At 42.5% G+C, this 26,453-nt stretch overlaps 1 protein-coding gene across 4 annotated transcripts in view; it reads left to right on the top strand.

Annotated features, from left to right (window-relative positions):
• Nucleotides 1-26,453, top strand: part of ASTN2 (astrotactin 2) — a 939,506-nt gene that overhangs the window by 458,548 nt on the left and 454,505 nt on the right. For 3 of the 4 annotated variants that reach the window (XM_077283456.1, XM_077283455.1, XM_077283458.1), the window contains 3 exons: nucleotides 7,312-7,479; nucleotides 23,960-24,044; nucleotides 25,987-26,061. In XM_077283456.1, the coding sequence (XP_077139571.1) occupies nucleotides 7,312-7,479; nucleotides 23,960-24,044; nucleotides 25,987-26,061 (328 nt within the window). Of the gene's footprint in view, nucleotides 1-1,847; nucleotides 1,954-7,311; nucleotides 7,480-23,959; nucleotides 24,045-25,986; nucleotides 26,062-26,453 lie in introns of those variants that run through there. The other variant, XM_077283457.1, reaches the window with a different exon arrangement.

The raw sequence follows: 26,453 nt of genomic DNA on the forward strand, positions 1-26,453 counted from the left end.
GCAGATATTGTCCTTGGTGGGATTAGAACTACAGTCCTTACTCCTGAGCATCTGTACTACTTTGTATATTCACTTTGCATGGTAGTACATATTAATAACCTAAAGTACTGTCATTCTAGAAATTGGAAATCAATATTTGTGTTGTAATTCTGCAGCACTAGATGTAAGACAAAGAGAACTTTAAGCTCTTCTTGCCCATAGATCGTTTCGGTAAGCATTACCTATCTTGACAATCCCTTTAACTACCCTGTATGCTATGAGAAAATGTGTAAAGCTCTTTTTACTTTAGGATTCTTTTTATATTATGTTAGGTTTGAATGCTTTTTTGTGCCAAGAATAGCGGTCTACAGAACTTTATTTTACCATTAAAAATATGAACACTGCAGAAATCCCGTTGGACCCCATTAAAAGTCAATTGAGTCTGTCTGGATTTGTAAGGATTTGACAATGGATCCATCATAGCTGTCTTGACTCTTGATAGCTATTAAGAATGGAAGCCATGATAGTATTTTAACTGTAGGCTCTGGAAACTAATGTTTGAAAAATGCCTTTTTTTCAAGTCTTTCTTCATTTCCTGAAAAATTGCTTTAAAACTTTAATGAATGTAAGCGACTTGAATTTCTTTTCAAGCCTTAACAGAATATTTTTGTAGAGATACACACATAGTCAAAATAGTTGGTAGCCTTCTGGTAAATTGAAAAACAAAACAACACAATTGTCATTGAAATAACTTGAAACTGACAAAAGTAATATATAATTTAAATGTACTGAATATCAACTAATTACAATCAGACATTGTATTTGAATTGTGATTCAACAGAAAAAAAAACCTAATGACAATGGCCTGGACAAAAATGATGGTATCCCTAGAAAAGATTAAAAATATTTTGACCTTAGGGACGTGTTAAACTAAGACTTGCCCTGTTATTACCATCACAGATTTCTACAAACTTGTAATTAGTCAGTTACATTTTTAGAGGGTGAAAAGTAGTCACTGTGCTGTTTGGCATCATGGTGAGTGCCACACTGAACATGGACCAAAGAAAGCTAAGAAAAGAGTTGTCTCAGAAGATTAGAAATAAATTATGGACATATTAAATGTAGAGGCTACAAGACCATCTTCAAATACTTGGATGTTCCTGGCACTGCAGTTACACATATCGTTCAGAAGTTTAGGGTCTATGGAACTGTAGCCAACCTCCCTGGATGCAGCCGCAAGAGGAAAATTGATGACAAATTGAAGAGATGGATAATATGAATGGTAACTAAAGAGCCCAGAACAACATCCAAATAGATTAGAGGTGAACTTCAAGGTCAAGGTCTGATGTACCTTGACCTTGAAGTTCACCTCTAATCTATTTGGATGTTGTTCTGGGCTCTTTAGTTACCATTCATATTATCCATCTCTTCAATTTGTCATCAATTTTCCTCTTGCGGCTGCATCCTGGGATCTTCCATCTGTTACTGTCTTGGCCCATTTGAACTTAATGGAAGACGACCGAGGAGGAGGAAATGACTGCAGAAAGTCAATCATAAAAAGGCGTGACTGGGATTTGCCAAAAGGCGTGGACAAAAATATATATATATATATATATAATCATCTGGAAAAAAATACAGGCATATATAGTAAAATGCAGTTAGGGCGGGATACAGAGGTTTGTGGGCGGATACACAATTGCAGCCAGGGCACGTATATAAAGGAAGATCTAGTGTAGGGCTTTTACCCTGATGAAGAAGGGCGCATCCCTTCGAAACACGTTGGTTACCCTTTTTGTTCCTAACGCTGCTCTGTAGCTCTGTGACCTCACACACGAGCAGGTGCTGGCGGCCATTTTTTCAGCTGTATCCAGGGATGCCACTGGCCGGGGCTCCTCTGGTGCTGCACAGCTGCTTGTGTTCCCCGCCACTATACCTCCGCTCCCTAAGCTCCAAGCTGCACAGCCAGACATAGCGGTTGGTAATCCCATCACTAGGTCACAGTTACACATTCACTAGGTTAAGTGCTGTATCATTCATGTTCATGCAGCTATAGGATCCCTGCAGCTAGGGTGCTGTGACAGTTCTGTGGTTGCACTTTTCAGCCACACCATACTCACGCTCGTTTGTGTATGTATTTGGTATTTGGTGGAAATACTTTTATTTATCGATCACCGCAAGTTTGGCATCTCTGGCCATATCCCCCAAGAGCGGCATCTGTTTCTTGGTTATTGTTTATTTTCACAGAAGTGGCACTTATTCTGTTATTGATTCCAGCAGCAGGGGGACAGAGTTTTTTGGTGTTTTTAACTATTCTGTCATCTAGTGGCGAGCGCCAGTGTTACCTAGTATCTACTGTTGTGAGGAATATTAGCACTAAAAAGAGTTGTACCACTGTTGTGAAGAATATGAACACCCATAAGAGTTCTACCATTGTCGTGAAGAATATGAACATGCATTAAAGTTGTACCACTGTTGCGAAGAATACAAAAAAGCAGAAGAGTTGTGCTACTGTCGTGAAGAATATGAACACACAGAAATGTTGTACACCTTTTGTGAAGAATATAAACATGTAGAAGAATTGTACCAGTGTTGTGAAATATATGAACATGCAGAAAAATTGTAGCACTGTTGCGAAGAAAATGTACACGCTGAAGAGTTGTAGCACTGTTGTGAAGAATGTGAACACTCAGAAGAGTTGCTGCACTGTTGTGAAGAATATGACGTTATCTCTGAAACAACAACTGCACTGCGTGTTACAAGGAGTCTCGCTCACATGTAGCTGTGAATCAAAAAATCATTGCAGCAATAATATTGCTTATATTATTTTTATATATTTCTTTTATTGTTTTATACAGACAGATATCTATGTATAAAGCAAAATATTACTTGATAATAATTGGATTTAACCTAGACACCATCATACACAACTATCGAGTCTCCATTTATAGGTAATTAGACCTTTCCCATTTCAAGACTTTTCTCTACAATTACTTTTTAATGATTTCATATTATTTCTTAGTGGGCAGAACTGTCATATTATATGAAACTTTAAAGCATTAATTGCCTTTAATACCTGTGCAATATATTTTACAAATCTTCCTCTCAGGATAGGTGGCTTAGTCAAAACTATAGACCCCATAATTAACTAAGGGATAATATGATTGTGCTTGAAATATTACCATAATATGGACAAAGGAAATTAGGAACTCTTAAAGTTAGAATGTTTCATAAGAGATGGCAGAGATCAAGAGGTGAGCACTGTGTAAAGCGATTCAACGAAGACAGCGGGAAAAAGCAACAGTGACAGATTAGTGGTCCGAATTGAATCACACACAACCTCGGCCCATGTATTGTATAATGTGTCAGTTCTGTACCCCTCATTGTAAAATATGTCTTCTGAAAAGCAAGGTGTTCCTAGTTTAGGACCCTTCTTGCCTATAAGCTGGAGGTGAAAATTACACAAAATTCACATTTTACAAATAAAGATTTTTGTAAGATTCAAGTGGATTTCAATTTCACTCGAATTTAGTGGCTCATCTCTAATGTGATGTATAAAGTTTAAATACAGAATGAAATTTTAAAGAAGTTGTCCAGACAGCAGTACTCTTGTCCTGTCCATTTATTTTGCCTAGTATCACAGGTAAAGGGAGAATGTTGGAAGCTTGAGGGTCACCAAGCTTATTTGGCTGTTGGTGATGGTTAGGGCCAGCGTCAGCACTCGGGCAAGCGCTGGGGCCCTGAGCAGGCAGGAGGGCCCACTTGCCATTGGGGACACCAGCTTGCTATGGACCCAGTGCCAGTGCTGGCGCCCGCGAGTGGGCCCTTCCACCCGCTTGCTCAAGGCCCCAGCAATTGCAATACTTACCTCTCCCCGTTCCACCACTGCAGCATCTTCTGTGTCTCCTGACTGTAATGTTTCTGGTCAGAGGGCGCAATGACATCACTAGTGTGTGCCCCCTGCTTGAAAGGTCACAGTGCAGAGAGCCGGAAGACGGCAATGCTAAGAAGTCTGGAGCAAAGCAGTGGTCAGCGACAAGAGGTGAGTATGTCATTTTTTTATGTTTGGAGCAATATATGGTGCCCATCATATACTGGAGCATCATATGGAGCCATTATAAACTAGCGCATCATATGGGGCCATTATATACTGGAGCATCATATATGGGACCCATCATATACTGAAACATCATGTGGGGTCCATTATACATGGACAATCATCATGGACATCATCATGTGGGGCCCATTATATACTGTATGGAGCATCATATGGGGTGCATTATATATGGAGCATTATATGTGGCCCATCATACACTGGAGCATCACATTGGGACCCATCATATACTGAAGCATCATATGGGGCCCATCATATGCTGAAACATCATGTGGGGCCCATTAAACATGGAGCATCATATGGGGACGATTATATATGGAGCATTATATGGGGCCCATTATACTGTATTGTGAAATATATGGGGCTCACAATACTTTATGGAGAAATATATGTGGCTCATTATACTGTATGGAACATTATATGGGGCTTATTATACTGTATGGAGAAATATATGGGGCTCATTATACTGTATGGAGCAATATATGGGGCTCATTACTCTGTGTTGAGCAATATATGAGGCTCATAATACTGTATGGAGCATTATATGGGGCTCATTATACTGTATGGAGAAATATACAGTATGGGGCTCATTATACTGTATGGAGCATTGTATGGGGCTCATTATACTGTATGGAGCTTTATATGGGGCTAATTATACTGTATGGAGCATTATATGGGGCTCATTATTCTGTATGGAGCACTATGTGGTGCCCATAATACTGTATGGAGGACAATATGGTGCTCATAATACTATATGGAGGACTATACTGTCTAGTTTCTGAGCTATTGTAGTCCTACTTCACTGCTTGAGGGCCAAGCTATGGACTTTAAAATAGTGAAGTAGGTACAGCTCCTACTCTGCAGTGACTTTCTAAAACATCACTGTATATGAGTGCAGCAACATTCAATCATGTAGCTGTAGGAATAGGGAGTCAGAGACATCCTGAGTCTTCATAGAGAAGGCAGAAACTAATTATGACCGTCTGTGCCTTCTCGATTGCTGTATATACAGTGCTAAACAAGTACCGTGTATGTAATAGTAGGCGCTTAAGGACGGTGCTTCCTATTCCTTACACAGTGGTCATGTGATCGACTTCTGGGTCATATGAGAGCCGGACAACACTGCCTTGCAGCAATGAGGCTGCATTTTCCTTGTAACTGGGGCTAATATACCATCCCCAGTTACAGGGGAAATAAGATGAAAATAAAACATATTTCAATATTTAAAGACCCCTTTATTACCTTATAGGGGCACAATGTGTAAAATACATAAGAAAAAGAAATAAATACTTAAAAAATGTACAGATAAAAATTAATTTATATATTAACATAAATAAAAACACCACTGTCAATCGAAATTGATGTTACCAGCTCTGCCCCGTAAAAACAATGTGTCCGATATATATAAATATTTGTTACAGATTGGGGAGCACATCTTTAAATGTATTTCAGCATTTTTATGCGGTTATAAAAATTTGCTAAAAAAATGGCAAAAACAGACATTTATTTATTCAGCAAAAAAGAGACAATAAAACAGTAACAATAAAATAAAGCCCCATGTATCCCCAAAAAAACAAACTGCAAAAATGACTTGAATATCTAAAAGAGAAAATAAATGTACAGGTCTTTAAATTGCATGTACAGAAAAAAAATCCAAAAACCTGCTTTGTAAGGACGGAGGGTAAATGACCTGGTCTTGAACTGGATAATAATGAATGCAATCTGTATTGTCAAATCTATTGACAGATCCCCTTTAGTAGTGGACATAAATATGCGATAGAAGCTGCAAACATTGTCTTATATTTGGAGAAAGCGCAGATCTGGTGATACCATAGTGATGCATACAATGAGGACTAAACATATAATATACAGCTCTGGCAAGAATTCAGAGACTGCTGTATATGCAAGATCAGGTGTGGATTCACCTTCAGCTGATCAAGGACGACTTACACTTTATACCAATATAATAAAAAGCTCTGCTAGCCTTTACCTTGCTATATCTTAGGTACAGCTGTGGGAAAAGATGAGGACATAGGATCTCTATAATGTCGTATACATTTTGGTCTGATCAAAGTAAAATCGACTTAGGGTACGTTCACAAGACATCTTTTTCAGGTGGATTCCATCTGGAAACCCCCTTAAAAAGCGCTTAAAAAAGTATAAAAGCATGAAAACATGCACAGCAATGGCAAAACGATCTGAATCAGGTGTGGATTCACCTTCAGCTGATCAAGGAGAACTTACACTTTGTACCAATGTAATAAAAGGCTCTGCTAGCCTTTACCTTGCTATATCTTGGGTAAAGGTGTGGGAAACGGTGAGGACATAGGATCTCCATAATTTCGGATATATTTTAATCAGATCAAAGTAAAATCGACTTAGGGTATGTTCACACGACATCTTTTTCAGGTGGATTCCATCTGGAAACCCCTTTGAGAAAGCAAGGAAAAATCCACGTGAAACGTGCGTTGGGGTTGGAACTACCCAGTTTTGTGTACTGAAATATTTTTACCGCTTCTAGCTCTTAAGTGTCTCATAGCATGGACCGACCTTTGGCAAAATGTGATCGCTTATCAGTAAACTTTTATTGATCGGAACACATTTAAATGCCTGTTTACACAGGCAGAAAAGAGTAAACAATCTATAGACGATCCCTTGGTGCACATAGGCTGCCATTGTTTTCAGCAGTGCGAGTCCTGTTTACACGGGACGATGCACCGCTGAGAATGATAATCTTTGCTGCACAAAAGATCATTTCATCTGATGAACGAGCATCATGGGTGATCAGCTGTCTGTTTATATGGCAGGATCATTGTAAAATAAGCATTTTTCACAATGCTCTTTCATGATAATTTTGCGGTGAATCTGCCCCCATGAAGCGTCTAAAACAAATGACTGGTCCATTCTTCCGGTTGCAAGCTGTCACTATCTTTTCTTATAATAAATAAAAAAAACTATATGCAAAAACTGTGCAAAAGATCTAAAAGAAGCCTTCTTGTAGCCTGCGTGTAAAATGCGTCATGCGTACACGTCCTTAGAATAAACGCAGTTTAGGAAAGTTTCCATATAAGATCATGAAGACCGCAGTTATTTTTCTTTGCTGTATAATTAAATGAATGATGCTAAACTCATCACCTGACCTCTGTTTTATTGTCTTTTGGATATGTCGTGAATTCATATGAGGTTTTTGATCATTTTTCTTTCCATTGTTTATTCTGCAGGGAGCAGCTTTGTGATTAGTGAAGGAAGCTTTCTCGACGTATCAAACTGGGTAAACCCTGCCCAGCTGTTTCTGTACTATCAGGCAAATGGCAGCTCTCCGTGGGTGCGGGATCTCTGTGGCCAAAGAACAATAGACGCTTGTGAGCAGATTTGCGACCCAGAAACAGGTGAGCCAAGGTTTGACCCCATAGGAATGATTAGAAGAAACTATCCACTCATTCATAAAACATGACGCCTTGGGGCAAATCTACTCAGATATTACTGGAGAGGTCCCAGGGCGGCTTATAAATTGCTTCTAATGCCGCTGTCCTCCTCCGTGTCTCACATGTGTTCACCTTTATTACATTGATGGTAAGCAGTCACTGTCATTACTAATGTAAAGACTGGAAAGTATTTGCTGGATAAACTATGATGAGACTGGCTTGGTAGTGACTGCTCGGTCCCATGTCTACAGTAAATATGCCCGGCGTCTGATTCCAGGGTTTCCACAGTAATTAAAGAGGAGAAATTGGTTCAGCTTTAAAATGGATGTCCTGGGCTAACATACTGATGACCTGTGTACTACAGCTCTGGCAAAAATTAAGAGACCACTGAAAAATGTTCAGTTTGTCTGATTTTTCTCTTTATAGGTATATTTTTGAGTAAAATGTAAATTGTTCTTTTATTCTATAAACTTCTGACAACATGTCTCCGAAGTTCCAAGCAATAAATTTTGTACTTGTTTTCTGAAAATGAGAAATGGTCAAAATAACAAACAAATGCATTGCTTGCAGACCTCAAATAATGCAAGAAAAAGTTCATAATCATTTAGAAACAACAATACTAATGTTTATCTCAGGAAGAGTTCAGAAATAGTGTTGAGCATTCCGATACCGCAAGTATCGGGTATCGGCCGATATTTGCTGTATCGGAATTCCGATACCGAGATCCGATACTTTTGTGGTATCGGGTATCGGTATCGAAACAACATTAATGTGTAAAAGAAAGAATTAAAATAAAAAATATTGCTATACTCACCTCTCCGACGCAGCCTGGACCTCACCGAGGGAACCGGCAGCGTTCTTTGCTTAAAATGCGCGCGTTTCCTTCCTTCCGTGACGTCACGGCTTGTGATTGGTCGCGTGCCGCCCATGTGGCCGCGACGCGACCAATCACAGCAAGCCGTGACGTAATTTTCAGGTCCTTCTAGGCATTCAGTATTTTAAAATTACGTTCCGGCTTTGTGATTGGTCGCGTCGCGGTCACATGGGCGACGCGACCAATCACAAGCCGTGACGTCACAGGAGGCAGGAAATGCGCGCATTTTTAAAATTACGTCACGGCTTGTGATTGGTCGCGTCGCCCATGTGGCCGCGACGCAACCAATCACAGCAAGCCGTGACGTAATTTCAGGTCCTTCAGGATTTTAAAATTACGTTCTGGCTTGTGATTGGCCGCGTCGCGGTCACATGGGCGACGCGACCAATCACAAGCCGTGACGTCACGGGAGGCTGGACACGCGCGCATTTTAAAATGTGCGTTGTTAGTTCAGGATTTGCGGTCAGTACAGGTTCCACCGACTCCAGAGAAAGTTTTCATGCGGCTCCAAGGTCACCGGATCATAACACCCGCCCCCCACCACATTACCACACACTATCCTCCCACCACATTACCACGCACAGTCCCGCCCCATTACCACGCACAGTCCCGCCCCCCACCACATTACCACACACAATCCCGCCCCCACCACATCACCACACACAATCCCGCCCCCCACCACATTACCACACATAATCCCGCCCCCCCACCACATTACCACACATAATCCCGCCCCCCACCATATTACCACACATAATCCCGCCCCCCCACCACATTACCACACATAATCCCGCCCCCACCACATTACCACACATAATCCCTCCCCCTACTCCATCACCACACATAATCCCACGCCCCCACCGCATTACCACACACAAACCCGCCCCCCCTCCGCATTACCACACACAATCCCGCCCCCCACTGCATTACCACACATAATCCCACCCCCCACCGCATTACCACACATAATCCTGCCCCCCACCGCATTACCACACATAATCCCGCCCCCCACCACATTACCACACATTATCCCACCCCCCACCGCATTACCACACATAATCTTGCTCCCCACCGCATTACCACACACAATCCTGCCCCCCACCACATTACCACACACAATCCTGCCCCCACCACATCACCACACACAATCCCACCCCCCACCACATTACCACACACAATCCCACCCCCCACCACATTACCACACACAATCCCGCCCCCCACCACAGTACCACACACAATCCCACCCCCCACCACATCACAACACACAATCCCAGCCCCCACCACATTACCACACACAATCCCTCCCCCTCCACATCACCACACATAATCCTGCCCCCTCACCACATTACCACACACAATCCCGCCACACCACATTACCACACACGATCCTGCCCCCCACCACATTACCACACAATCCCACCCCCCACCACATTACCACAGACAATCCCGCCCCCCACCACATTACCACACACAATCCCGCCCCCACCCCATTACCACACACAATCCCACCCCCACCCCATTACCACACATAATCCCGCCCCCCCACCACATTACCACACACAATCCCACCCCCCACCACATTACCACACACAATACCGCCCCCCACCACATTACCACACACAATCCCACCCCCCACCACATTACCACTTACAATCCCGCCCCCCACCACATTACCACACACAATCCTGTCCCCTACCACATCACCACACACAATCCCGCCCCCACCACATTACCACACACAATCCCGCCCCCACATTACCACACACAATCCCGCCCCCCACCACATTACCACAGATAATCCCACCCCCTGCAGAGTAGCTCCGCCCCCACTCCATCACCACACATAATCCCACCCCCACCACATTACCACACATAATCCCGCCACCCCACCACATTACCACACATAATCCTGCCCCCCACCACATTACCACACATAATCCTGCCCCCACCACATTACCACACATAATCCTGCCCCCCTCCACATTACCACACATAATCCCGCCCCCACCACATTACTACACATAATCCCACCCCCACCACATTACTACACATAATCCCGCCCCCCACCACATTACTACACATAATCCCACCCCCACCACATTACTACACATAATCCCGCCCCCCACCACATTACCACACATAATCCTGCCCCCCCACCACATTACCACACCTAGTCCCACCCCCCACCACATTATTACACATAATCCCACCCCCACCACATTACCACACATAGTCCCGCCCCCCACAACATTATTACACATAATCCTGCCCCCCACCACATTACCACACATAATCCCACCCCCCACCACATTACCACACATAATCCCGTCCCCACCACATTACCACACATAATCTCGCCCCCCACCACATTACTACACAATCCTGCCCCCCACCACATTACCACACATAATCCCACCCCCCACCATATTCCCACACATAATCCCGCCCCCCACATTACCACACGAGGCTCTGTCCCCACACATTACCACACGAGGCTCCGTCCCCCCACATTACCACACGAGGCTCTGTACCCACACATTACCACATGAGGCTCCGTCCCCACACACTACCATACGAGGCTCCGTCTTCACACATTACCACACGAGGCTCCGTCCCCACACATTACCACACGAGGCTCTGTCCCCACACATTACCATACGAGGCTCCGTCCCTCCACATTACCACACGAGGCTCCGTCCCCACACATTACCACATGAGGCTGCATCCCCACACATCACCACAAGAGGCTCTGTCCCCACACATTACCACACGAGGCTCCGTCCCCACACATTACCACACGAGGCTCTGTCCCCACACATTACCACATGAGGCTCTGTCCCCACACATTACCATACAAGGCTCCATCCCTCCACATTACCACACAAGGCTCCGTCCCCACACATTACCACACGAATCCAGTTTGCTTTTGATTTTACACTGTGAATAAAATGTATTAGTATTATTCTGATTTTTAATTATTATTATTGCTATTAACTTCATTTTAAGTTAATTTACCACCTGCGTAAGTGCTATTGAATGTTGTCATTATTTACTTTAGTTTAATCACTAGCAGCGTTACTTAGATAGCAATGAGCATGCCGAGCATTAGCTGGCTGGAAACAGCTAGTATAAATTATATTCAGATCCAAAACAGCTGTTTATTGATCGCTCCTAGGTACTGCAGCTCATCTAACATTTACTTGCTGTTCCGACTCTGTGCATCATTTAAATCTGGCCATCTTGGACAACTCCTTTAAAGCGGTTGTCCACTACTAGGACAACCCCGTCTCAATCTGAATGCCCCCTGTTGAAATAAAAACACTTATACTCACCTCTTGTGCTGGCACCGTTCCAGCGGTACCAGCACTCGTGTTCCCACATGGCTCATATGACAATTTTATGTCATGCGAGCTCTGCACTCAATCAGCGCTGAGTTTGCCGTCTGCGCAGACGTATAAGTAATCAAGAGGAAGTGAGCTGCCAGGAGAAACTCTCACTTCCTGTTAATTACCTATATGTCCTAAAGAGGGTAGTGAACCCAGTGCTGATCAGGTGCAACTTCATGTTAACCCAGAGAATGTGAGAGCTGACACAGCTGGAATGGTGCCAGCCTGGGAGGTGAGTATAAGTGTTATTATTTTAATGGGGGGTAAAAATTTAAGATGAGAAGAGATTGTTCTGGTAGCGGACAACCCCTTTAAGAGTATATTCATATTACAATTGAAGTTTGGTTGAATGTTGGTAAATAGTAAATGTGAAAATTTACGCTTGAGGTAGACATTTATTTTCTTGTCTAGAGTGACAAGCCAGTGTAAGGAGACTTATGGGCCATGCAATACTCTTCTGGGAATTTAAATATTCCAAATATCCTCTTCAGGGAGAAATAGGACTTGATCGCTAGTTCAACCTACTGGAAGCAACAATCCTAAAGGTTAATATGGACTATTTCCAATGACAGATACGTGTTTCTGGGTGTTTGCCCCTCATCATTGCAAAGCTGGAGATCTTATATAGCTGGGTGAGAGGCTTTTAACAACATTACTAAGGGGGGGAACATTTATAGGATTGCTACCCCCCAATAGGTTGCACTAGACTTCTAGTCCTCTCCCTCTCTGAAGAGGATATTTGCTTATTTAAATTCACAGAGGAGAATTGCACAGCCCTTTATTTTTCCTTATGCTGGCTTGGCACTCTCCAACAGGAGAAATGTTCCCCCTTAGATCTATGATTTTCTGCTTTGCACAGATGAGGGGCAAACACCCTGAAACATGTGTCTTCAATATTGACTTAAAGAGTCAATATTGATTTGTAGAATTGCTACCCCCGATATGCATTACTAGAGTTCTAGTTCTTTTTCTCTATGAAAAGGATATTTGCACCCTTAAAAAATACATGCAACCACATAAATGAGTCAACAAATTGGGATATAACCTAATGTGGTTTTCCATTGTGGTTTCAATATCACTTCATCTGCAGTGTGTAAATGTACAGTAAATAAGAGTTTAAAGTGGCTTTCCCAAAATCCCAAGTTATCCCATATTCACATATTCACAATATAGGAATAACTTCCTGAACTCTGGAGATCGGACTATTGGTACACCCAGCGATCCCTAGAATGGGGTTCCAGGACCCTAAGAACAGGCCTCTGCTGATCTCCCTCCTTGAACGGAGTGGAGGTGTGCAAATCCCCTTCTTGAATAGAGTGTACCCTATCCTTTACCTATTGTAATTTTGAGAAAATCCATTTATGTGTATGCCAGTGAGACTTGATATGATTTAAAAATCCCTTTTTCATATGCTATTACCCCATTAGGTATTTCTTTTTTGGGATTTTATAGATCTATTGGGAAGAAAATTGAGATTTAGGATTCTATATTTTTGGATTTGGATTTAGCACTTTCTAAAAATATATATTTTATTTTATTACTTAATATGAACTTTGTGGAAACTTTTGAACTTTTGAAAATTATAATGGAGCTCAAAGAAAAGTAAGGTTATTTTTTCCAGCTATGTCCTAATATCATGCAGAAGTGGAATGGAGATCTTAGAGGCTAACTATGGTCATTAAGTGACAAGGTGAAATTAAAACGGCAGAAAATTTCTATATTTTAAAGACATAGTCCATATTCAGTCACAAGTAATATACTATGCCCATGTATGGGTGGTAAATTTGCAGAAAGTAGTTCATGATGTATGTGCTGTTACAAATAGATTAGTAATGTGTGACGCTAGTGACTACTCACGGACTTGCTGTGAGGCTGAGGTGGTCAACAGGTCCAAGGTCAAAAGCCAGGAAGGTAGGTCAAAGGCAGAGGGATAAGACAAATGGATCATCAGGGGCAAAGTCTGAGGTCTGGTAACTAAAATCAGAATGCATCAAAGGCAAAAGGAGGAGTCAAATGGCAAATCCAAGGTGCGGCAACAAAAGATCAGAATGTCAAAATACAGAGCACAGAGTAAGCACACTTCTAAGCTGAAGCTACAATTGGCAATGATCTGACATTGCCATCCAGTTAGATAGCTTGGCAATTATCTGGAAAGGAAAACACATGAAGGAACCCAAATACAAAACTGACAGCCCGGCATGGAACACAGCGAGTGACGAAATTGTGACATATTCATCATTCTGTGCTCAACAAAATATATCGGAGCTATCATTGCAATGGTGCATAATTATTGCTAGATAGGGGCAGTCAGTCACTTTTTATGCCAGATAGATTGGCAATGGTGGTGAAGACCAATCTGTGCCGATCGTCGCATGCCCGCACTTCTTCTTTTCCTTTGGCTTCATCCAGACTTTGCCAATGAGCTTGGAAGACGATATCTCTATAAATTTTTCAAATTCCATTTTACAGGTTGGGTTCCCATAAACCAGACAGAAAGTTGCCAGCAGCAACCTGCATTTTTTCTGCCAAAGCTCACATATTTATATTGTTTTTTTAAGGCCAACTATAAACATAAATGGTTTGTTATTGGTTTTTGCTGAAGCCAATCTATAGCGCATAAAAATACATTTGCCTATGATGATAGTAATAAGATTATTGAAAATGTGCCATAGTTGTGGCGCTTTCAAATATGTGCAAATTTCCCCCTGCGACGATATCGTAGAAGGTCAATTGGCGGTAATGTTATATCATGTACTAAAGGCTGATTAGATGTAAATGTGACTTAAGTGCAAAATACATTTGCAAAAAGATACTCAAGAAAGTTCCTTCATTTCTCCAGAGATTTTCTCATTGTTGACTCTACTTACAATGGAACGTTTTCTTATTTGTTTGCTTTTTTCTTTTTATCGTAATAAGTATTATTTTTCTTCAACTACTTCATCGCTTTTGTATTTTCTCCGCTTTGACCTGAAAAATACTAGGCAGTCTGGTAGGTAATAGCGCAGGGAATTTTTACTAGCAATAACCACAGGAAATATCTATCAATTCCTACTTACAACAGTACAGAAATAAAGTAGTGTAAAAGCAAAGTGCCAAGGCGAAAACTGCCGTGACATTTACTGCTGCCTGGAAACTAAATAGGTGTAAGAAGTGTATGAACTAATACTGAGGAATAGAAATTGGCTTTCTCTCCTTGTCTTTCTATGGACAAATCAGATTCGGCAAGTCCCCACATGTATTTACTGATGAGTTTTATAGAACGGCACAGGGATATGCATAGTGTAATGCTGAACGAGCAGAACTGTGCACTGGGTAATGGCCAGACGTGGGTGAATGGGACACATTTTTCATGCCTGGAAGGTAGGCACATCGATGTGCCGGATAATGGCTACAATTCACAAAGCAATAATTCACAGTTACATAGAGTAAAATTAAACCTTGAGGAAAACGTAGTTTATTAAATCATTTTTCTGGTTATCATATTTAATAAGTCCTATATATTTTAGTGCATTGCTGGAATGGAGAAAAGAAGTCTACAAGCCCTACTAAAATAAAAACATAGTAAAATAAATACTCTGATTCTAGATAATAGCTGTTTGCACTTTTTTCCCCTTATTATCATCTTTTGTCCCTTATTATCCTTATATTCATGTTACCGCTTACCTCTCTGGCCACACTGCTCCTCACCTACCTCCATTTGGTCCTAACTACATCTTCTGAATGCCACCGCTCTTACTTGCCCACCCCTCAGTGTGTCCAATCTAGTATAAAGGCGTGAAGCTGAACCTTGATTGACAGCTTTAACCATCCAATCTGGTACAGGGTCGTGCTGAGCTGTCAGTGTGTTGATTGACAGCTCAACATTCCAATCTGAGACTGAGATGCATTAGCTGTCTCCAAGTGTTCATTATTCCATGTGATTGCCATGCTACTTAACTGAGCTGTTTCTGTCAGACCTCTGCCAGATTCAGCTAGTGAGGTTAGTGCTTCCTGTGCCTTGAGTTCTGTATGCTTGATCTTTTGTTGCCTGACCTGGGACATCGTCCTGACCATCTGTCTGTTTAACCCCTTGTGCTCTTATCTGTTATCCCCCGGTATTCTGACCTCAGAACCTTACCTGACCACCCTTTTGTCTCTTCTTTCTGTTTATGATGTGACCTCCTAGCTTCTGACCTCGGACTTCTTGACCATTCTGACTCACAGCTTGGCCGTGAGAAGTGACTAACATCACAATACTAAACAAAGACTTCCGGTTCTGATGAGCACCAGGAGGGTTCTACATAGGGTTGGCTATTGGACAATTCTTAACCTCCTGTGGAATCCTATAAAAAGACTTTATATGCAAATTGCCTCTTCAGAGAAAAAGAGGACTTGAATTCTATAGGGTCACCTGTTGGAAGTAGCTCTCCTAAAAGTCACAATCAACCTTTTAACGAGTCTTGCAATATGACTTAGGTTAAGAGCCAAATCAATATCTCAATTCGCAGACACGGTGTTTTGGGCTGTTGGCTCTCATCAGTGCGAAGCATGAGAACTGATTTGGCTAACTGAGAGGCTCTGGATTGAGGTCTAAGGGGTAAAGTTTCTCCTTGTGGAGTGTGACATAATAACTCTGGCTTGTCAAGGTAAGGAGGCTTATTCACCGTGCAATGCTCCTCTGGGAAATTTAATATGAAAATTGCCTCTTCAGAGAAAAAGAGGACTTGAACTCTACAGGGCCACCTGTTAGAAGTAGCGGTCCTACAAGTTGCAATCAACCCTTTAACGAGTCTTGAAATATGACTTAAAATAAGAGCAAAATCAGTATCTCAATGCGCAGACATGGTGTTTCGGGCTGTTGGCCCTCATCAGTGTGAAGCATGAGAACTGATTTGGCTAGCTGAGAGGCTCTAGATTGAGGTCTAAGGCTGGTTTCACATTTGTGGATGAGGGCTTTGTGGAGGACTGCGTAGTTCCTCGGTTAAGCCCCGCCCACTGCCACACCTCTTCCTTCAGCTCCGCCTACATCTGCATGCGTTCTCTGTACCCTATCTTTAACATTGGGTATGGAGGCCATGCGGATGTATGCGGATGCCTCCGCATGCGTCGTCTTGATGCTGTGCTGACCTGCGTCAAACGCAACATGTTAGGATTTTCTTGCAGTCTGCACAGCTTCAAAATGACGCATGCGGAGGCATCCACATACATCTGCATGGCCTGCATACCCACTGTTAAAGATAGGGTATGCAAAACTCATGCAGACATAGGCGAAGCTGAAGGAAGAGGCGCATCAGTGGGTGGGGCTTCACGGAGGAAGTAGGCAGCCGTCCGCAACCCTGCCGAATGCTAGTGTGAAACTAGCCTAAGGGGTAAGGTTTCTCCTTGTAGAGAGTGACATACCAGGTCTGGCTTGTCAAGGTAAGGAGGCTTATTCACCATGCAATGCTCCTCTGGGAAATTTTATATGCAAATTGCCTCTTCAGAGAAAGAGGACTTGAACACTATAGCGCCACCTGTTGGAAGTAGCGATCCTATAAGTCACAATCAATCCTTTAACGAGTCTTGCAATATGACTTATGATAAGAGCCAAATCAGTATTTCAATTCGCAGACATGGTGTTTCAGGCTGTTGGCCCTCGTCAGTGCAAAGCATGAAAACTGATTTGGCTAGCTGAGAGGCTCTGGATTGAGGTCTAAGGCTGGTTTCACATTTGCAGACAAGGGCTTTGTGGAGGACTGCATAGTTTCTTTGTTAAGCCCCGCCCACTGCCACACCTCTTCCTTCAGCTCCACCTACCTCTGCATGCGTTCTATGTACCCTATCTTTAACATTGGGTATGCAGGCCATGCGGATGTATGCAGATGCCTCCGCGTGCATTGCCTTGACGCTGCGCTGACCTGCATCAAATGCAACATGTAAGGATATTCTTGCAGTCGGCGCAGCTTCAAAATGACACATGTGAAGGTATCCGCATACATCTGCATAACCTGTGTACTCAATGTTAAAGATAGGGTACGTAGAACGCATGCAGACCTAGGCGGGGCTGAAGGAAGAGGCGCAGCAGTGGGCGGGGCTTCACCGAGGAAGAAGGCTGACGTCCACAGCCCTGCTGAATGCTAGTGTGAAACTCACCAAAGAGGTAAGGTTTCTCCTTGTGGAGAGTGACATACCAGCTTTCGCTTGTCAAGGTAAGGAGGCTTATTCGCCGTGCAATGCTTCTCTGGGAAATTTTATATGCAAATTGCCTCTTCAGAGAAAAAGAGGGCTTGAACTCTATAGCGCCACCTGTTGGAAGTAGCGATCCTACAAGTCACAATCAACCCTTTAACGAGTCGTGCAATATCACTTAGGATAAGAACCAAATCAGTATCTCAGTTCGCAGACACGGTGTTTCAGGCTGTTGGCCCTCGTCAGTGCAAAGCATGAGAAGTGATTTGGCTAGCTGAGAGGCTCTGGATTGAGGTCTAAGGCTGGTTTCACATTTGCAGACAAGAGCTTTGTGGAGGACTGCGTAGTTTCTGTTAAGCCCCGCCCACTGCTGCACCTCTTCCTTCAGCTCCACCTACCTCTGCATGCGTTCTGTGTACCCTATCTTTAACATTGGGTATGCAGGCCATGTGGATGTATGCGGATGCCTCCGCGTGCATTGCCTTGACGCTGCGCTGACCTGCATCAAATGCAACATGTAAGGATATTCTTGCAGTCGGCGCAGCTGCAAAATGACACATGTGAAGGTATCCGCATACATCTGCATAACCTGTGTACTCAATGTTAAAGATAGGGTACGTAGAACGCATGCAGACCTAGGCGGGGCTGAAGAAAGAGGCGCAGCAGTGGGCGGGGCTTCACCGAGGAAGAAGGCTGCCATCCACAGCCCTGCTGAATGCTAGTGTGAAACTCACCAAAGAGGTAAGGTTTCTCCTTGTGGAAAGTGACATACCAGCTCTCGCTTGTCAAGGTAAGGAGGCTTATTCGCCGTGCAATGCTTCTCTGGGAAATTTTATATGCAAATTGCCTCTTCAGAGAAAAAGAGGGCTTGAACTCTATAGCGCCACCTGTTGGGAGTAGCGATCCTACAAGTCACAATCAACCCTTTAACGAGTCGTGCAATATCACTTAGGATAAGAACCAAATCAGTATCTCAGTTCGCAGACACGGTGTTTCAGACTGTTGGCCCTCGTCAGTGCAAAGCATGAGAAGTGATTTGGCTAGCTGAGAGGCTCTGGATTGAGGTCTAAGGCTGGTTTCACATTTGCAGACAAGGGCTTTGTGGAGGACTGCGTAGTTTCTCTGTTAAGCCCCGCCCACTGCTGCACCTCTTCCTTCAGCTCCACCTACATCTGCATGCGTTCTGTGTACCCTATCTTTAACACTGTGTATGCTGGCTATGCGGATGTATGCAGATGCCTTCGCATGCGTTGTCTTGACTCTGCTCTGACCTGCGTCAAATGCAACATGTAAGGATATTCTTGCAGTTGGCACAGCTTCAAAACGACGCATGCGGAGGTATCCGCATACATCTGCATGGCCTGTGTACCCAATGTTAAAGAAAGGGTACACAGAACGCATGCAGACATAGACGGAGCTGAAGGAAGAGGCATGGAAGTGGGCGTGGCTTCACCGAGGAAGAAGGCTGCCATCCGCAGCCCTGCCGAACGCTGGTGTGAAACTCACCTAAGAGGTAAGGTTCCTCCTTGTGGAGAGTGACATACCAGCTCTTGCTTGTCAAGGTAAGAAGGCTTATTCGCCGTGCAATGCTTCTCTGGGAAATTTTATATGCAAATTGCCTCTTCAGAGAAAAAGAGGGCTTGAACTCTATAGCGCCACCTGTTGGAAGTAGCGATCCTACAAGTCACAATCAACCCTTTAACGAGTCGTGCAATATCACTTAGGATAAGAACCAAATCAGTATCTCAGTTCGCAGACACGGTGTTTCAGGCTGTTGGCCCTCGTCAGTGCAAAGCATGAGAAGTGATTTGGCTAGCTGAGAGGCTCTGGATTGAGGTCTAAGGCTGGTTTCACATTTGCAGACAAGGGCTTTGTGGAGGACTGCGTAGTTTCTGTTAAGCCCCGCCCACTGCTGCACCTCTTCCTTCAGCTCCACCTACCTCTGCATGCGTTCTGTGTACCATATCTTTAACATTGGGTATGCAGGCCATGTGGATGTATGCGAATGCCTCCGCGTGCATTGCCTTGACGCTGCGCTGACCTGCATCAAATGCAACATGTAAGGATATTCTTGCAGTCGGCGCAGCTGCAAAATGACACATGTGAAGGTATCCGCATACATCTGCATAACCTGTGTACTCAATGTTAAAGATAGGGTACGTAGAACGCATGCAGACCTAGGCGGGGCTGAAGAAAGAGGCGCAGCAGTGGGCGGGGCTTCACCGAGGAAGAAGGCTGCCATCCACAGCCCTGCTGAATGCTAGTGTGAAACTCACCAAAGAGGTAAGGTTTCTCCTTGTGGAAAGTGACATACCAGCTCTCGCTTGTCAAGGTAAGGAGGCTTATTCGCCATGCAGTGCTTCTCTGGGAAATTTTATATGCAAATTGCCTCTTCAGAGAAAAAGAGGGCTTGAACTCTATAGCGCCACCTGTTGGGAGTAGCAATCCTACAAGTCACAATCAACCCTTTAACGAGTCGTGCAATATCACTTAGGATAAGAACCAAATCAGTATCTCAGTTCGCAGACACGGTGTTTCAGACTGTTGGCCCTCGTCAGTGCAAAGCATGAGAAGTGATTTGGCTAGCTGAGAGGCTCTGGATTGAGGTCTAAGGCTGGTTTCACATTTGCAGACAAGGGCTTTGTGGAGGACTGCGTAGTTTCTCTGTTAAGCCCCGCCCACTGCTGCACCTCTTCCTTCAGCTCCACCTACATCTGCATGCGTTCTGTGTACCCTATCTTTAACACTGTGTATGCTGGCTATGCGGATGTATGCGGATGCCTTCGCATGCGTTGTCTTGACTCTGCTCTGACCTGCGTCAAATGCAACATGTAAGGATATTCTTGCAGTTGGCACAGCTTCAAAACGACGCATGCGGAGGTATCCGCATACATCTGCATGGCCTGTGTACCCAATGTTAAAGAAAGGGTACACAGAACGCATGCAGACATAGACGGAGCTGAAGGAAGAGGCATGGAAGTGGGCGTGGCTTCACCAAGGAAGAAGGCTGCCATCCGCAGCCCTGCCGAACGCTGGTGTGAAACTCACCTAAGAGGTAAGGTTCCTCCTTGTGGAGAGTGACATACCAGCTCTTGCTTGTCAAGGTAAGAAGGCTTATTCGCCGTGCAATGCTTCTCTGGGAAATTTTATATGCAAATTGCCTCTTCAGAGAAAAAGAGGACTTGAACTCTATAGCGCCACCTGTTGGAAGTAGCGATCCTACAAGTCACAATCAACCCTTTAATGAGACTTGCAATATCACTTAGGATAAGAGCCAAATCAGTATTTCAGTTCGGAGACATGGTGTTTTGGGCTGTTGGCCCTAGTCAGTGCGAAGCATGAGAACTGATTTGGCTAGGTGAGAGGCTCTGGACTGGGGTCTAAGGGGTAACATTTCTCCTTATGGAGAGTGACATACCATCTCTGGCTTGTCAAGGTAAGGAGGCTTATTCGCCGTGCAATGCTCCTCTGGGAAATATAATATGCAAATTGCCTCTTCTGAGAAAAAGAGGACTTAAACTCTATAGCGCCACCTGTTGGAAGTAGCGATCCTACAAGTCACAATCAATCCTTTAACGAGTATTGCAATATGACTGAGGATAAGAGCCAAATCAGTATCTCAATTCGCAGACACGGTGTTTCGGGCTGTTGGCCCTCGTCAGTACGAAGCATGAAAACTGATTTGGCTAGCTGAGATGCTCTGGACTGAGGTCTCAGGGGTAAGATTTCTCCTTGTGGAGAGTGACATACCAGCTCTGGCTTGTTAATGTAAGGAGGCTTATAGAAAGACTTGGAATTAGCAGGTACAATTTTTTCAAGAAAAATGATAAGTATTGCACTCAACCTCCATGGTCTGTATGCATGCTCACCATGCAAGACTCCATTGCTGAAAAAAAATGTCATAGACTACAAAGTCATGATGTATGCAGTGACCTTAAGCATGCTCAGAACAATTCCGGGTCTCATCGGAACTGGAAGGGGTGATTGGTAAGGATGTCCTTTTACTGTTTGGAAATATGGTGGCCAGTGAATGTCATTTTTCTAAATTCGCGCTGAGACAAATTACAAAGAATCCGCACCTTGGCGAATACATATTTTTTGTAAAATTCAACGAAGATTTCAATTGCACTCACATACTTTCCTATATCTAGAAGAGAAGGTCTCGCTTATATTGTCTAAATGCTAAAATGTATTCCGAATATTTACGGATCCCAACTTCTAGGTTCATCATACATGCTGGGCAATCGTACCAATCTATATATCTAATGTGCCTATTGGCTATCGTTAGTAAAACACATACCAAAAATTGTGTGCTACATTTCTTTCACACTGTTTTTTTGCATCCTTTTTAAATGACAAGATCTCCATGTATCTTTTGAGGTGACTGTTTTTAATTCAGACATTATTTTTCAATTCATTTTTTCCTTGTGAATATAAAACCCTTTGAACAGCTTTAGCAAGAGTTTTCTGAAATCAAAAAGTAGAAGCTTTGGTCACACCTTGGCTTGATTCATGATTGAATTTGCTTTTGCTTTTTGTCTAGTTTTTGGTGTATTGTGCCTATTTTTGATTACGCGATATATGTCTTTCCATTTCAGCCTCTTTTTAAGGGGTGATCTGAAACTAACATTGATTTAATCCTAAATGTTTGTCTATTTAAAGTAATAATCAAATCACTTTTCTACTATACTCTAATTAAAAATGCCCTACCGTTACCGCTGCTCTAGCAAATCATAGAACTAAGGGTGTGGTGAAACATTTAGCCTGGTGAAAGAAAAGCCCCCATGACTAGAAACCTACTAATTCGCAAATCGCAAGCCCAGTTACAAAATTGATTTTAGACATTTTCCAAAATCTTTAAGGATTGAAGAGGGGCTTGTTAGGAAGTGTAGAAAAAGATGAATAAATACATGGTTGGGGTTTGGGGGGCTGGGAAAACTAACAGTTTCTTTTTCAAGTAGCTGTTAGTCTCTTGTTGCATTATTTCTCTGTAGTCTTCTGCGCAGTTCTGTAAGAGAAGCAGTTGCAATTTCAAGGACAGAATCAAAGCTTTTTTGTGCTAAAAAAGCAGATTTAAAAAAAAAAACCTTCTTCAAATGTGCACTATTTTCATACAAAAAATATTAAAATGCAGCAAAATTATGCAACAAAAATTCAGTAATCAGAGAGAATTGCTATTGTGTATGTTGGTGGAGACACCTGCAAAAAAAAAGTGTAGAAAAAGCACCAGAAAGAAATGTAGCATCGACCATGGCCTTAGACTAACACGTATCACTGTCAACTGCAACATTTTTTTTGTGCTGCACAAGTCCACTGGAATGCACTACCCCAGATATTCAGGTTAATTCCCAAAGTCTGCAGTTGTTGTTGTACCCTAAACTAATCTCACTAGTGACAAGCAAACGTGTGCGGATAAGGTGTTATCCATGCTCGGGTGCTAACCGAGTGTCTTCGGCGTGCTCGATTGCTACGTTCGAGTACCCGCGGCGGCATGTCTCGTGGCTGTTCAACAGGCGCAACACATGCAGTGATTGCCAAACAAACAGGCTATTCATTCATATTTCCCATTTCTTTTTCATCTACTTCTGGGTTTGGCTTAAATAATTCAGCAGCAAAAAATATATTATTTTTACCTGATTATTATTTCTGCAATGCCATTGACCGATTTTATAACCAGTCCTTTCTTTGCATAAAAGCTTTTTTAGAAAACATTTGCAGAAATTTCTGCTGTCGTTGCAGTCTGGGTAGGGATTGAAAAACTTCATGCACATTCTTTAGAAAAAAACTTGTTCATAAGTGTTATATGAAAGTTAATTTCCAGTTGCAAACTCTAGAAACAAATCTTCCCCGTAATAACACTTCCTAAGAAGTTTCCTTATAAATAAAAAGATTAAAAAAAATAAAAGTTGTTTGTGACAACCTTTTTGGGTTTTTTTTACACTTACAGTATTTTCGTGTTACTATTGTTATATCCAACATTTTAGCAACTATACTGGTGGATTAGAACATAATTTTACATTTCTACGTGTTTCCTTAGGTGACTGCAGCTGCCATGATGGTTACTCTCCTGATCCAAATCATCCACATTTGTGTGTTCGCAGCGACTGGGGACAAAGCCAAGGGTATGTTCCTCCTAGCGCAATAAATTGCAAGGTGGCTAATATTGACTGAGAAAACTGCATATCGAACTAAAATCAAGAATTGCTAAAATCTACAATTCTATGCAAAGGTTTTAGGCAGGTGTGAAAAAATGGTGCAAAGTAAGAAGAATTTCAAAAATAGCAAGAAGAGTTTTGTACTATTTTGAGGGATTATAGTCAGGTGTATGAGTAACCAGTCATATCAAACAGGTTATACGAAGCATCATTTCCTTGTGTAGGTTGAAACTGAGTCATTGATTGAAACAGAAACAGCTGTGTAGGAGGCTTAAAATTGTTCAAAGAACAGCCAAACTTTGCTACAAAGATGAGGTTGTGGAAAACAGTTGAGACTGAGAACAGCAACAAGACACAAGGTAGTTATACTGCATCAGCAAGGTCTATCCTAGGCAAAGATTTCAAAGTGGAATGAGGTTTTAAAATGGGCTGTTCAAGCTCTTTTGTAGAAGCACCAAAATATAGGCAACATTGAGGACCATAGAGGCAATGGTCCCATCATGCTTACTTTGCTTTGATGTTTAAAGATGTCCAGCAGTGCCATCACCTCAGAATTGGCAGCAACCAATGAAACCCAGCTACACCCATTTATTGCCTGGAGAAGTCAAACCAAAAGTGGTCTTCATGGAAAAATTGGTGCCTAAAAACAGAACTTTGACAAAGTAACAAGGCCAAGTGACTCAGCTATGCCCAAAACATAGGAACTGGGTTTCATAAAATTGACAACAGGTTCTCTGGACTTATGAGTTATGAGTAAATATTTTAAATAATTGGCTGTAGAAAAAGGCAGTTTGTTTGCTGAAGAGTGGTTCTAGAATTAGTGTCTACTGACAGCAATGAAGCAAGGTGGAGGGTACCTGCAAGTTTGAGGACTACATTTCCACAAATGAAGTTGGGGATTTGGTCAGTATTAATGGTGTCTCTAAGAAATCCAGGTAGTCACATCAGGCCCCCAATTGTCTCCAAGTTTATTCTGCAACAGGACAATGTCCCCAAACATACATGCATTTCGTTAACTGATAAAAATAAACTATTAACACTTCTATTTTTGAAAGCTTCTTACTTTGCAGCATTTTTCCACATCTGCCTAAAACTTTTGCACAATACTTTTATGTGTTAATTGTACAATTTTCCTAGCTTTCTGCAGAAGCTTAATGGTGTAGAAATATTTTTTTATGCAAGGCAATATGCCTCTATTGTTTACTAATAATGAAGACATTTCACCAGTTTCTGCATGCTAAACCGGCAAGATCATTAAATAGTGGCTGAGTAAAATGTATATTTTATTTAAAATGTCTCCTCTCTATTGTGGAAATATTAGCTAATTAAGTTTAGGTTATAGTTTAAGTTCAGCCCAAGGGGCATTTTTAGAGACTTTTTTTGAGGGTGTATACTTCTTCCCCTGTATGATGATGACCAATCATAAGCAGGCAGCAAAATACAGGGGAAAGAGACCACACCCCCACAGTAGTGTAGAACAAGTTTTCTCCTGTGTGAGATGTGTAATAACTGACAGTCATTTTTTTTCCAGTGTTATTCTATTAAAGTGATGGGACAATGCTGTGACATGCAGCTCAGCTGCTACTACGTAAACAGCATGTGTGTAAATAGGCCATATGAGGTTGAAATGCTCAGCCCATCCTTAGCCACATCAGACAGTTAATGTGTGGAGGTGTTAAGAATCAAAGCTCCACCAGTTGGATATTGATGGTCTATTATTCGAAGAATAGTTACATCAATATTCTGAACCTGGGAAACTCTTATAAGGCAAGTCTTGTCACAAAAAGACACACAAAATATTAATATAAAAGTAAAAAAATTATCATTGAAGTGTTTTATTAGAAAAATCTGTGTACCATAATTAAATTATGCAATTCTCAGTTTATAAATATATGCCCACTATCTTTAGGCCATGGCCATACAACACACTGGAAAGAGGCTATGATCTGGTGACAGGACAGCAAGCACCAGAGAAAACGCTCAGGTAGGAAATTTGCCATAAAATAGAAATGTGTGTATTAGCTATCTGATTTGTATGGTATGTTAAAATAGAACGTAAAAGATTTTCAGTTCTGTTCTGTTTGACAATAATTTACAATAACTGTATTTATGTTTTTTATCCTGTGGATGTTTGGGTCCTTTGGGTTCAGACAAACTTTATAAAAATGTTTGGTTTGGATGCCAGATCGGTACCTGAACTGAATCCCAAACCCAGACCCCATTTAAATGAATAAGGGGCCCGAACATCAGGAGATTCCCACACTGTCATCTGTGTGACATCGCAGGAAACACCGTCTCTGATCGATGGCAACCTTCCTGATGTTACCGCCAGTCACAGTGCTGCGGTTCCCACGCAGTCACACAGCCAGCAACTGT

Source organism: Ranitomeya variabilis, chromosome 2 (assembly GCF_051348905.1).
Source record: "Ranitomeya variabilis isolate aRanVar5 chromosome 2, aRanVar5.hap1, whole genome shotgun sequence".
In the NCBI taxonomy this organism is placed as follows: domain Eukaryota; kingdom Metazoa; phylum Chordata; class Amphibia; order Anura; family Dendrobatidae; genus Ranitomeya; species Ranitomeya variabilis.